At 40.5% G+C, this 12,398-nt stretch overlaps 1 protein-coding gene across 1 annotated transcript; it reads left to right on the top strand.

Annotated features, from left to right (window-relative positions):
* The first annotated feature begins 635 nt into the window (after positions 1-635).
* On the top strand, positions 636-11,683 carry LOC306964462 (von Willebrand factor A domain-containing protein 5A-like). The gene is made up of 18 exons (XM_079558460.1): positions 636-763; positions 1,667-1,869; positions 2,253-2,475; positions 2,961-3,127; positions 3,390-3,504; positions 3,862-4,010; positions 4,085-4,173; positions 4,657-4,801; positions 4,902-4,981; positions 5,397-5,511; positions 5,827-5,985; positions 6,059-6,162; positions 6,727-6,947; positions 7,507-7,602; positions 9,610-9,716; positions 10,827-11,021; positions 11,340-11,463; positions 11,542-11,683. Exons 1-18 carry the CDS (start codon positions 718-720, stop codon positions 11,619-11,621), a joined length of 2,418 nt encoding a protein of 805 aa, XP_079414586.1. The 5' UTR covers positions 636-717; the 3' UTR covers positions 11,622-11,683.
* The last annotated feature ends 715 nt before the right edge of the window (positions 11,684-12,398 follow it).

The following is a 12,398-nucleotide window of genomic DNA, read 5'->3' as shown; positions in this document are numbered from 1 at the left end:
GTAAGGTCAACACAGGCCTATAAGTGTTTTTTTATATATATAATTTTGTCAAATATGGCGTGTCTCCATGGTAACGCTGAGGGGAGGAGCTGACCGACTCTCGTTTCTCTCCGTTCCCTCGCGCTATATTATGGCGAAGTACAAAAACAAACAGAGCGATGATACCTGTCTCTTCATGTAAACATCCTACATGAAACACAAACTAGGCTACATCTATTTTAGGCTATGTGCCACATTAAATTGAGCTATTTGCTCATTATGGAGCGAATAACTAACTGTAAAAAAAACTCAACTAAGAGTACAGATAGGCTACTTAATGATGATATTACTAAAGTGGAAGTTAAAAGTACCACATGGTAAAACTGAGTACGCCCCGCCTCTGGGTTTATCACGTGACGTACCGTAAAGCATGATGAACCACGAGCAGCTGCGTTTGTTTGTGGGCGTGTCATTTCCGCACTTGCTCCAGGATCAGCTCTGGAACATGGACAGTAAAAATACCAGTAGATCCACTGTGTCCACAGTCAGCGACACTCAGTGCCTTCTTCAAGATTCACAGTCGTGGCAACCTGTTCTTTAGACTAATTAGATTAAGTAAAGTCACTACTTTTTAAATTGTTGCCTCTCTGTGATTTTGTTGCCTCTCTGTGAGTTATCAAAGGATTGTTTCTTATTTGCAGTTTTTTCCACGCACAGGAAATAGAAAGGAAAGCAAAAATGGTGAACTGCTGTTGTGGATTGATGACGCCCCAGAAGCAGCCTGGTAAGAACCTCATTTCATAGTTATTTAAAGCCAAGGGAAAAATACATGAATATACTGGAGATTACTTTGAGGAAGTACCACCACATCTTCATCTCTTTGCTCGCTCTTGGCCAGATTCAAACCTGAATACGGGCATAGTAGTAAAGATATAGTGTTGGCCCTTCTTTTAATGGCATTAAAGGGAAGAGAAATGGGTTAAGATAAAAGTACTGACCTCAAAACGGAGAAAATTCACTTGTCAGCAGCTCCTAAAAAGACATGGTGCAAATAGTTATAAAATATGCAATCAAGGATGTACGATGTAAATAATATAATGAATGTATCAATATGTACAATGAATTAAAAAGCAAAGAAACTGGTTCCCCTCCCCTGGTTCAGATCCGGCGCTTCTGAATATGGTCAAATCTTTCCCTGTGTTAGTACTTGGTGTGAAAAGTTTGAGAACCACTGGCTTTCAAGTGCAATGAGGTAGTACAGAATAAAGGCAACTTATAAAAGGAATAATACTTTTAATACAATATAGTCCCAATAATACTTTAGGAAATCTCTGGTGCAGAAGTCGTTGATAGAGCGGTCGTTCATGAACCCAAAGGTTTGTGAGTTGGCCCATCCTTGTTCCCACCACTGTCATTGGGCAAGACACTCAACCCAACTTTCCTCCGGTGTCTGTGTACACAGTGTTGTAAGAATGTAGTCTGGCCAGTCGACCACTCCTGCGTTCTGTTCTAATGTGTGAAGTGTGACTGACCAGACAAGTATGAATATGTGTTTGAATAGTTCCTTGATGGAAACAATTTGTCATTTCTTGTTTCAATCCAGACTTGTCCCAGGATTAATAGTTTACTAATGTCACGGTCATTACATGTTTCTTTCATAACATGAAGCTGCTTGTGGTTGTGCCAGTGCCTCTGCAGAGCGTGGAGGTGCAGGTGGACGTGAAGGACCATGTGGCTACAGTGGTATCGACGCTGCTCTATCAAAACAAGGAGGAGAAACCCATCGAGGCAGTGTTCGTTTTTCCCATGTCCAGTGAAGCCGCCGTCTGCCATTTCAGCGCCAAAGTCGGAGAGACGCTTATTGTGGCGGAGGTGAAGGAGAAAAAACAAGTAAGTGAAGAGTGGAATGTGAACAGCTCAGTGCAACCACCAAGCCATGATGGGGAGCACAACTGCAAATTACACTAGTTTACACTAAAATGGCCAACATGGGAATGGGAACAGTAGAAAATAAACTGCACATATGGCATCTATAAATAACATTCATATACAGTTGTTGAGCAGAAAAAAAAAAAAAAATGTGGCATCTGCTAATGGGTGAGAAATACTAGTCAAAATGGAACATTTTGGCTTTAATGTTGATTTTCTTGAGGTGAGTTAACATTTGTATGAGGACTCAGTGCTCCTTTTGTTTGGTCCATAACTTGAAACTGGTCAGCTTCATCACAGGCACATTTTATATACCGTATGTATTTGTAACAATCCTTTCCCAGGCTCGTGAGGAGTACGATGATGCACTGAGCTCCGGTCAGCAGGCCTTTCTACTGGAGGAGAGTGACCAGAGTCCAGATATTTTCTCCATGAGTGTGGGCAGTCTGCCTCCAGGAGAGAGCGCCTCCATCAGGCTGGAGTATGTCACTGAGCTGGATGTTCAGGCCGATGAAGCACTGAGGTTTTGTCTTCCCGCTGTCCTCAACCCTCGGTACCAGCCCGCAGGTCAGATTTGATGAATTCATTTATTTGTTGTTATAAATAAATTAAAAATTCATGCAAATTTGCATTTGTTTTACAAATTTGACAAATATACAATATATATTCAAATCATGTACATATTCACATATTTACATTACACTTTATATGAAGTTTCCTGTACATCTTTAAACTCAAAAAGATTTCACTCTCGTGTTGAAACAGAGGAAGATAAAAAAGAATAGAAAGATAATCATATGGTCGTGTCTGTTCAAACAGTGACATCGCCTTCCTCTGTGCTTTCTCATAGTCACAAGGCATTCTTTGCCAAATTCACCAAAACAATGTGAAGTCTTGGTCATTCAGGAAGTTCAACCTAGATGACTGAGAATTAAAACCATGGAAAATCAGATAAAGCGGCTGCTCATATTGTATTTATGTAATAACAAAGCTTCGGACACATTTATGATGACGAGGCTGTGCTGAAAATTGATAAATAAATAATTTTCCAGGAACAGAAAGCAGCAGTGTCACAGTGACGTCAGTGCCATCTTCCCTGGTTCCCTATGATCTGACTTTTTTGGCCCGAGTCCAGTCTGCGCGACCCATCTCCAAAGTGGAGTCCAGCTGCACCATGGACCCTCTGGAGTTCCTCAGCCAAGATCAAACTACAGCATCGGTAAAAACTACTTTACTTTAGGACCTTACTTTACTTCAAGGTCCTAAATAGCATGTGTTATTGAAGATTTTAAATACAACTTTGAGTAAATTAATATTTGTATTTCAGGTTTTATAACCAGTGCTTCATTTGTAGGGACACTTTTACATATCTTTACTTTACTCTTTACTTATCTTCATTTCTTATGTCCTTCAGCATTTATAAAGCCTGAATAAAGTATACAATTGGAAGTACAAATACATGTTTATGTCTTTGACTGCAGGTGAAGCTGGCAGCAGGACACAAGTTTGACAGAGATGTGGAGCTGCTCATCTATTATAAGGACACCCATGAGCCCTCAGCAGTGGTGGAGGCGGGACAGGCCTCTGCTGAAGCCGGTGAGGACACAAACAGCTCTGTACACTGGCCTCATTGTGCAGGATCTACTGCCATCTAGCGTTAATTATGAATCATTGCAGTGGAGTGCCAAGAGAAATTACTGTCAGGAGGTATATGGGAAAAGAACTTGGTCTGAAACAAAAATCAATCCATTTGGATCAGTAATTATTTAAACCTCAGAAAAATTATTGGCCGTCTTAGAACTACCTCTTGCTTAGATAAGGAGAACTGAAACGGTCTAATTCATGTTAGCTGAGTGTAAAGATCTAACCAGTGAGCAATAAGATAATCTTAAACATAATGAAGTAAGAACGTCTGAATGAACAAACAAAATAATAACTCTTTGTTGGTTTCAGGAACTCTGATGGGAGACCCGGCCGTAATGTTGAGTTTGTATCCGGAGTTTCCCAAAGATGTAATGTCCTCTGTGTCCTCTTCTGGAGAGTTTGTGTTTCTACTGGATCGATCGGGAAGTATGTCCGGAGGTCGAATTACCAGTGCCAGGGTATGCAGTGAATATGAGATCTATATTTTAGTGGTAGGTGTTGGAACTTTTTTCTCACCCTTTGTTTTTCTCAGGACACTCTGCTGCTGCTGTTGAAGAGCTTACCCATGGGCTGCTTTTTTAACATCTACAGTTTCGGATCCAGATTTGAACAAATCTTCCCGTAAATGTTTTTTTACACTTGATCTCAGATATTTTTAAACTGACAATTGCATTTTGTTGTTGCTGTAGTTCACAATATTTTCCATTACTGTAAAGATTTCCCTTTTGTCAATATTTTTGGTAAAACCCCAGTACCTGACCTCTGAATGTTCTTGGCTTTCAAATGAAGCGTGGCATATTCACATCAAGTGAAACTTGTGCCTGTGTCTTCACTTGTGCTGATGGCAGCCCAAGCTCTAGTTGTAGAGCCTTTTTTAAACCATGAAGAGCGCACCCTACAAACATTACCTTGTTTATTTTATCTTGTACATTTTTGAGTTTTTACCAACTGACATCAACAGAGAAGCCACTGAACTTTGGGACAGTTTTTGTTTCATTTGGATAGTCTTTTCAGAATGTCATGAATTTACTAGAAACCAACATCACACCTATTAACCTGCTTAACTTTAAAACATGCTTTGGTGGGTGTTTTTTCTTTTGTCAGTGAGAGTGTGGAGTACAAACAGGAGACGATGGAGCAGGCTCTGAAAGAGGTGGAAAAGATGCAGGCGAATCTGGGAGGCACTGAGATCCTGGCTCCTCTGAAACGCATCTACAGCCAGAGCTGCATCCCCAACCAGCCCAGACAGGTGTGTGTACATCATCAGTGTTCACGTGTTCAGAGCTAAGACAATATACAATAAATGAGTGCAGATTTAAGTGTAAAACAATGTGAAATGTGCTCTGTAGCTGTTTGTCTTCACTGATGGAGAAGTTGGAAACACCAAAGAAGTTAAAAACCTGGTCAAGTCCAATTCAGCCTCTCACAGGTAAAAGTTAAAGGTCCTTTATTCAAGTTTGTATTAAGTTAGTATAAATAGTTCAATTAGGTTTATTAGGTCTTCTAAGAATGATGCTACTTTTGTTCTTATAGCTAGGTTAGTTTGTGTATTTGCTGTGACTAGTTTTGGTGAATAATAACTCTGAATAAAACTGTTAAAACACTGGTCAGCTGATTGACACAGTTTTTGACACTGTCTTCCTGCTGACAGTGCCATCTGCAGTCCGACTTCTTCAGAACTGTGTGCCAGGTGTGGGAAAGTTGGTTCACCCCCTCGCCCCGGTTCACAGTCTGTTAGTATTAGTTAGTAGTAAAATAATTTAGCAGTCTGAGTCTGGGCACTTAAAAAAGCTACACTTGGTAAGCAAAAGTAGTCAGTAACATCAAAATCTTCTTTCTTGCAGGTGTTTCTCTTTTGGGATCGGTGAAGGAGCAAGTACTGCTCTTATCAATGGTTTGGCCAAAGAAGGAGGCGGCCACGCCCAGTTCATCACAGGAAGTGACCGGATGCAGCCCAAAGTATGACAACCTTCAAGCCCAAAGTCAAACTTTTCTTAATCCAACCTTTTTTCATTGATGTTCCCCCTATTCCAATAGCCCCCACAAATGTATATTACATTTAACATATATAACATATATATAACATAAAAATTATGAAAAAGTATTCATTTCAAACAAATAAACTGACATTTTCGGGGAGGGGGGAAGACCACTGTATTAATCATACAATACTGATCCATTAAAAAAGTAATCCGTCCCCCAATGACATAAAATGCAATTTTACTTGACCCCAAAGGGAAGTTAATAATGACTCTTATTAACTCTCTTCAACAGGTGATCCAGTCTCTGCGGTTCGCCATGCAGCCGGCTGTGGTCGACATCTCGGTCAAATGGGACCTGCCGAAGGGGGTGTCTGCCACTGTGATGTCCCCTCCTCTCACATCCATTTTCCAGGGCCAACGATCCCTGTTGTACGCCCAGCTCACAGGACAGGTGCTCAGCGCGCTACTACAGGAGTCTGTGCATTTGTGTTTACAGCATTAGTCAACGGGTGTGATGTGTTTAGAATAAAGAGGCAGCAGAGGGCTGTGTGACTGTGAAGTACAGCCTGGCGGGACGTCCCACTGAGAACAAGCTCAACTTTAGCCTCAAACCGACAGAGGACACTGGGTAAGGCACAAAGTTACCCAACACTAATTTAAGAGAACATTTTCTTATGAACCAACTATAGTTTTGCATCTTGAGCATCCTGTCTAGAAGGATGAGTCAAATGGCACGGTAGCACAGCGGTTAGTGCTTGTGCTTCACAGCTAGAAGGTCTGGGTTCGATTCCCACCAAGGACGGGGCCTTTCTGTGTGGAGTTTGCATGTTCTCCCCGTGTCTGCGTAGGTTTCCTCCGGGTACTCCGGTTTCCCCTACCACTAAAAACATGTACAATAGGCCAGGATGTATGAGAGTGTGTTTGAGAGTGCGCATGGGGGACGACGGATGAAAATTAGCCTAAGGCTACAATCCGGTGTGGCTTGTTCATTAACTTGCACTGTCCCTACCAAATAAACCATTAAAAAAAAAAAAAATGCAGGTCAAAAAAACGTTTTACCTTTGAATTATTTATCCAACCTTAACCATACCATCAACAGTAATAGTGAGTTATTACTGAGTAGTAATAACTCACTTCTCAGTTATTAGTGGTGAGTATATGGCCTAGACTCTCCCCTCCTGTTTGTCTGCAGGCTCACAGTGCACAGGCTCGCGGCTCGCTCTCTCATTCGGTCTATGGAGCAGGAGCAGGGGGACGACAGAGGACAAATCGACGACTCTAAGAAGAAGAAAATTATTGACCTGAGCGTCCAATCGGGAGTGAGCAGCTCCTTCACTGCGTTCATCGCTGTGAACAAAACCAGCGGCGAAGCCATTCAGGGCCCTCTGCTGCGGAGAGACGTCCCTGTGCCAAGTAAGAGACGCAGTATGTCAAGGATTACGCGTTCTTTCAATGCTTGATGATTTTATTGGTCATAGTGTATTTCATTTACTTTTCCACCCAACAAGTTATATTATCAGATTTAGCCTGTCTCTCATGTCCATTTAACAAAGGTCACCATATTATTATTATTTTTTTTCATTCTCAAAGGACAAAATTCACAAATGTTACACAAGTTAGATGTTAGACATTTTATGAAGAAGTGTTCTATGCATTTTTTTTAGATCTGTTTTGTTTTTTTCTAAAAAATAAGTGACACAGGAACAGGGCGAGTTCCATAATCCAAGTGTGCAGCAACTCGCTCATTTCCCTCATGTAAAATATGTTGCATGGTGAGATGTTTACCTTTTCTTATGTCACAGCTTAAAACTGTGGAAAACACGGTAAATTATTTCACCAAATCTCAAAAATAACTTAACTAACTATTTAACACATCTCAATCTCAAAGGTTTTAATTTAATAAACACAATGCCTTGCTGTTGAAAAGTAGAAAGATTCAACCAACGAGAGTATTTATCTGATTACCCCGCAGTGATGATGGCCTGCAGCATGCCCATGCCCCGAATGGCGGCCTGCAGCATGCCCATGGGGATGATGGCGGACAGCAACATGTGCGTTCTTGAGGCCAGTAAGTTAAAAACAAGTCCTACAGTTCAAAGCTTTAGTATTGTCTTTTGACACTTGCATTACAGTGGAAGGAAAAGTATGTGAACCCTTAGGAACTTCTTACATTTCTTCCTAAATTGCTCATAAAATGTGGCCTGATCTTTACTAAAATCACAAGAATGAGTAAACAGTCTTTGTAATTCCATTAGACTATTACTGTTTTGTTCTTTTAGTAAGACGGAAGGTTTATTTACCTGCTTTACTACTTTCGATCACTTCCTGTGATCTTCCTCAGAAGCGTCACTTGGTTGTGGAGGTGACGTGTCGTGGGCAGCTTACATGGATTTTCCACTCAGTAGGGAGAGCTTACTACTGACTGGCGCCTTCTCCAGGACACCTTCCCAGGTGTGGGATAAGGTGTACGCTCCGTCGTCCCGGTTCATAGATGTTTGTGCATGTTTCCAGATCTCGATGGCTTCTCTGATCCCGCAGCGGTTCTTCATTTCATGATGTGGTTTTCCCTCTTTGATCCGATATGGCTGATTTGAGATTTTCTTGCAGTGCTTGTTGACATCACATTTCTGGTCCTGGTGGATGGAGTCTTTGGGTCTGACTAACAAATGTCTGAGTTTTGTGTGTGGTTTGACTGGAGTGTTTATGTTGTGTTTCCTCATGGTTTGTATGTGCTCTGTGACCCCTCTGATGTGTGGTAAAGTGACACATGCTGTTTTTTGTTCTTTTTGTGTCCTCCTCCCCTTTTTCCCTTGTTATTTTTCAGTGTCTTGTGCCTGTTTTCTCCTATTTTCAATTGCCTATTGTGGATACTGACAATGTGTGAGTGTGTCTTGAATGGGAGCCTCTTCTTCCTCCCTGTCCAGTGTGTCTGTAGTGATGTTTGCCCTGTTGTACAACGTACTGAGAGCTTGTGAGCTGCTGGGTGTTCCGAAGTCCATATCAGATATTTGTCCGTGTGTGAGGGTTTCCTGTGTATTTTGATGTGTATGCTGCCGTCCTCTTGGTGATGAATTTTTAGGTCCAGAAAAGCTATGGAGTTGTCAGATTCCTCTTCTTGGGTAGATTTTATGATTCCGGTGTGGTCCGGTGTGTTGAGGTGGTCTGGTTTTCCAGTATGTCATCTACCTACCGTTTCCAGAGTGTGATCCTGCTGTCGGCTAACAAAACAATAATTAATACAGTGTCCTCTTAAACTAACACCACCCAAACAATTACATGTTATCACATTTTTATTGGCCATAACATAGAAGGACAGGATGGAAAAAGTAAATGAACTCTTGGATTAAATAGCTGTTCTTGTTTGGCCGCAATAACTTCATCCAGACGTTTCCTGTAGTTGCAGATTAGATGTGCACAACGATCAGGATGAATCTTGGACCATTGCTCTTTACAAAACTGTTGCAGTTCAGCGAGTTTCCTGGGATGTCTTGTGTGAATAGCTTTCTTGAGGTAATACCACAGCATCTCAATTGGGTTCAATTGGGTCAAGACTGAACCATTCCAAACCGCGTGTTCCGGCTAAATCCCATTTAGACCAATGACGGCAGCAAATCAAGTGAATTTTGTCAATACAAATCCGAAGAGTCAAATGTACAAAATTGCAGCTCCAATCTTCAGAACAATTTAATCTAACCCCCCCAATATTGCCCCCTAATGAATGAACAAAATCAGTAGGCTATATAAAGGTATAAATGCATACGCATATTTTATTCTGTGAATGTTTACATGTTATGTCCAATAAAAACCTGATAAATTCTAACTATTGAGGCGGTATTAGTTTAAGCAGACACTGTTTACTCACTGACTATTAAATAAAGATCAGACCACATCTGAAGACCAATTTATACAGAAATGTGAGGAATTCTAAATGGATCACATACTTTTTCCTCCCACTGTATTTACTTTAATTAAAACAAATTCTCAACAAGACTTCTCACAAAATATTCTGCCCCAGAGATACTGTATATTGGCACAAGTTAACTATTTAGCTAATACTTTTTCATATTTTTGTCAGGTGCCAAATCCAGAACCAAAAAAGGGTTCAGTCTCCCAAAATTGAGTCTCAAAAAGAAAAGTAAGTATCAGCATCTGTGGATAATCTATTGTCTGTTGCAGCATATTGTTACAAAAAAGTTATGCTTTAATGAGAAAACTAACAGATAATTACAAGATCAAGTTATCATCATTCAAGCAAAAGTGTCTATAATTAACTGACAAAACATAATAATAATGATATATATTAAAAAAAATATATATATTGATAAAAAAAACAAGATTCAGTTCAGCTGAGGCTCAGGTTGTTTTCAGGTTAAACTATAAAACAACTGAAATGTATACTTATTATTGTACACACTAATTATTGTATACTGTGTACTTATAACAAAGAGGACTGGGGCAGAGGCAATGCAAGTACAGTATGTATTTTTTCACAGGCCGTTTAGCTCCTGCGCCCCGCAGTGGTAAGCGATTTAATTAAATCATCATCTATATTTGGGCCTGGAACAATGGAACACATTTTAAAAACGTGAAACTCCCCCCTAAAAGTTGCAACATAATCACATAATGACACCACACATTAGCATTAGCAGGAGGAGACAAACTCGGGTCACGCCTCTCTGAACTGAAATCAGATTCTGAGTCTAAATCTTTGGCGGGTGTTGGAGGTTTAGTTAATTATACTCCTGGCAAATGGGTCCCGTACCACTGACAGTGATGTGCTGTAACTGAAAGCATTGATTAGTTGATCCTGATTGAATAGTATTATGCTTTTGTCATTAATAATATTGTGTGTTCTTCTAGTGGGGGCTCCTATACGTCCAATGGCTTGTGCCCCAAAGGGAAGTAAGTACTGTGTATACAATATGCAATATAATCTATGAAAGGACTTACAGACTGACGTTTGGTATTAGGGCTTTACAGTAATGACATTTTAGTGGTAGAGGGCTCAGACCTATAATCAGCTGCACCACATGACCGCTAGAGGGTATCACAGCTTCAATTATTAGCAAAAACAAAAAAACACAATTCTGTTATTTAAAAAGAAATCTCACACGGGTTTCTGGGTTTACCTCTTAGGATCAGGTGGCAATGTGGACCATAAACAGTTTTTATTCTTACACCTCCTGACTCTGCAATTGCACAACATCTTGAAAGTGAATAATTGGCTAAATGACCTCGCACTATATTAAAGCTGAAATGTCTGTGTCTTAATGGTGGTCTTTTGTATTTGCATCAAATACAGTTAGTGCTGCAGACTGTGGCAATGATTATGAAGAGTGTGCACCTCCTGAGCCTAAAGCAAAGCGGGACCCTCTGCTGGAGCTGGTGTCCCTGCAGAAGGCCTCTGGCTGCTGGGAGTTAGAATCGGCTCTGGCCGAGGCCGTGGGAAAGACGAGCAAAGATCTGGAAGACAAACAACCTTCAGCTGTGAGTTGTAACTATATCTGGAATAGAAGATATAGAATAAAGGACATTTAGCTTAACTGCTCCAAAAACTGTACATTGACAATATCAACTTCTCCACTCAAACGACTTTCTACACTCCACACTGGAGCAACATGTTTTCTGAAAGTTTATTGTAGACATTTTGATACAGTCAAAGACTTGATCTAGAAAATACACAATAGGCTAATTCTCAATCTAGGTTCTCCTGGGCAGCATCACTTATCACAGGTTGCATAGCAATTGAGAGACAATTTTGCAGTATATTAAATCATGTTTCTTGATATTGCTTTGTGTTTTAAGGCAAAGAAAGACGTGTGGGCCACCATTCTGGCTCTGGTCTGGCTCCATGGTCTCAAAGGTGAAGCTAAAGATGAGTGGGAGCTTTTGGTCATAAAGGCGGTGACGTGGCTGCAGTCACAGAATGGTAATTTGGACATTTTTATACCAGTTGATTTGCCCTAATTTCTTACAGATGTTGAAGATATTTCCTCTTGTTTTTCAGCCTCGGGTCTGGCTGAGTGTGTGGAAGCAGCCAATTCTCTGTTGGGGTGCAGTGTGCAGAAAAACGCCTTGGGAATTTAACACTTGCCAGTTGATTTTTGCTTCTCAGTCAAGTGTTTACAGAACTGCTTATGAAAATGAATGTGCCTTAAATGCTGTGCCATGTATTGCTGCTTTGTGTTTAGTTTAGTTGTAATTAGGATTATTTTCATTTGAATACAAACTGTAGGTGTGATTTTAATTCTGAACAGCCTCCAAATAAAGACAACATGTCCAAAATGGCGCCTATGCCTGGTCTTCTAAAAAATAATGCTAAGAACAGCGATTTCTGTACCTTGCACCTGCAGGTGACATCACAACATCCTAAAGGCCTATACTATTATATAGAGAAACAATTATTTTGTTTTTGAGGAAATTTTTGGTCTTGTACAGAGAGATCATGTACCCAGTGACTGATATTAATGATATTTTTTTAATTCATATATTTTCTTTTTGGTACGACTTGTGAAAGTGTAATGCTGTTAATAGGAAAAACTGGCTTCTGCCCCCCCGTTGGGTCCGATGACATCATCATATTCTAGATCCTGCAACCCAGCAATTGTGCTTCAGATCGCTCTTTATTATCAGCCTCATAGTGCTGAAAGCTAGTTTGATTTTTGAGCCCCTGCCCCTCTGTTGCCCTCTGACTGCACGGCCCTGGAAACCTGTCAGTTTACTTTCACTTTCTCCGGCATCATGGTATTAACACGTACAGTTCGGCCCAGAGCCATTGGCCCAGGGTCGATCACAGTCTCAAATAAGACTTTGTTTTGAACTTAAAAAAAAAAAAAAAAAAAAAGAGGTGAAAAGGACCTGCTA

Source organism: Gobius niger (genome assembly GCF_951799975.1).
Source record: "Gobius niger genome assembly, chromosome: 1".
Taxonomy (NCBI): Eukaryota; Metazoa; Chordata; class Actinopteri; order Gobiiformes; family Gobiidae; genus Gobius; species Gobius niger.
The sequence above is the reverse complement of the archived record's forward strand: the minus strand, read 5'-3'. Positions and strand labels throughout refer to the sequence as shown.

Coding starts and splice junctions, on each gene's coding strand:
- LOC306964462 (XM_079558460.1), top strand. CDS start 718: ATGGTGAACTGCTGTTGTGGATTGATGACGCCCCAGAAGCAGCCTG. Junction 1,870..2,252: donor AGGTGAAGGAGAAAAAACAA/GTAAGTGAAGAG, acceptor ATCCTTTCCCAG/GCTCGTGAGGAGTACGATGA. Junction 6,948..7,506: donor GAGAGACGTCCCTGTGCCAA/GTAAGAGACGCA, acceptor ATTACCCCGCAG/TGATGATGGCCTGCAGCATG.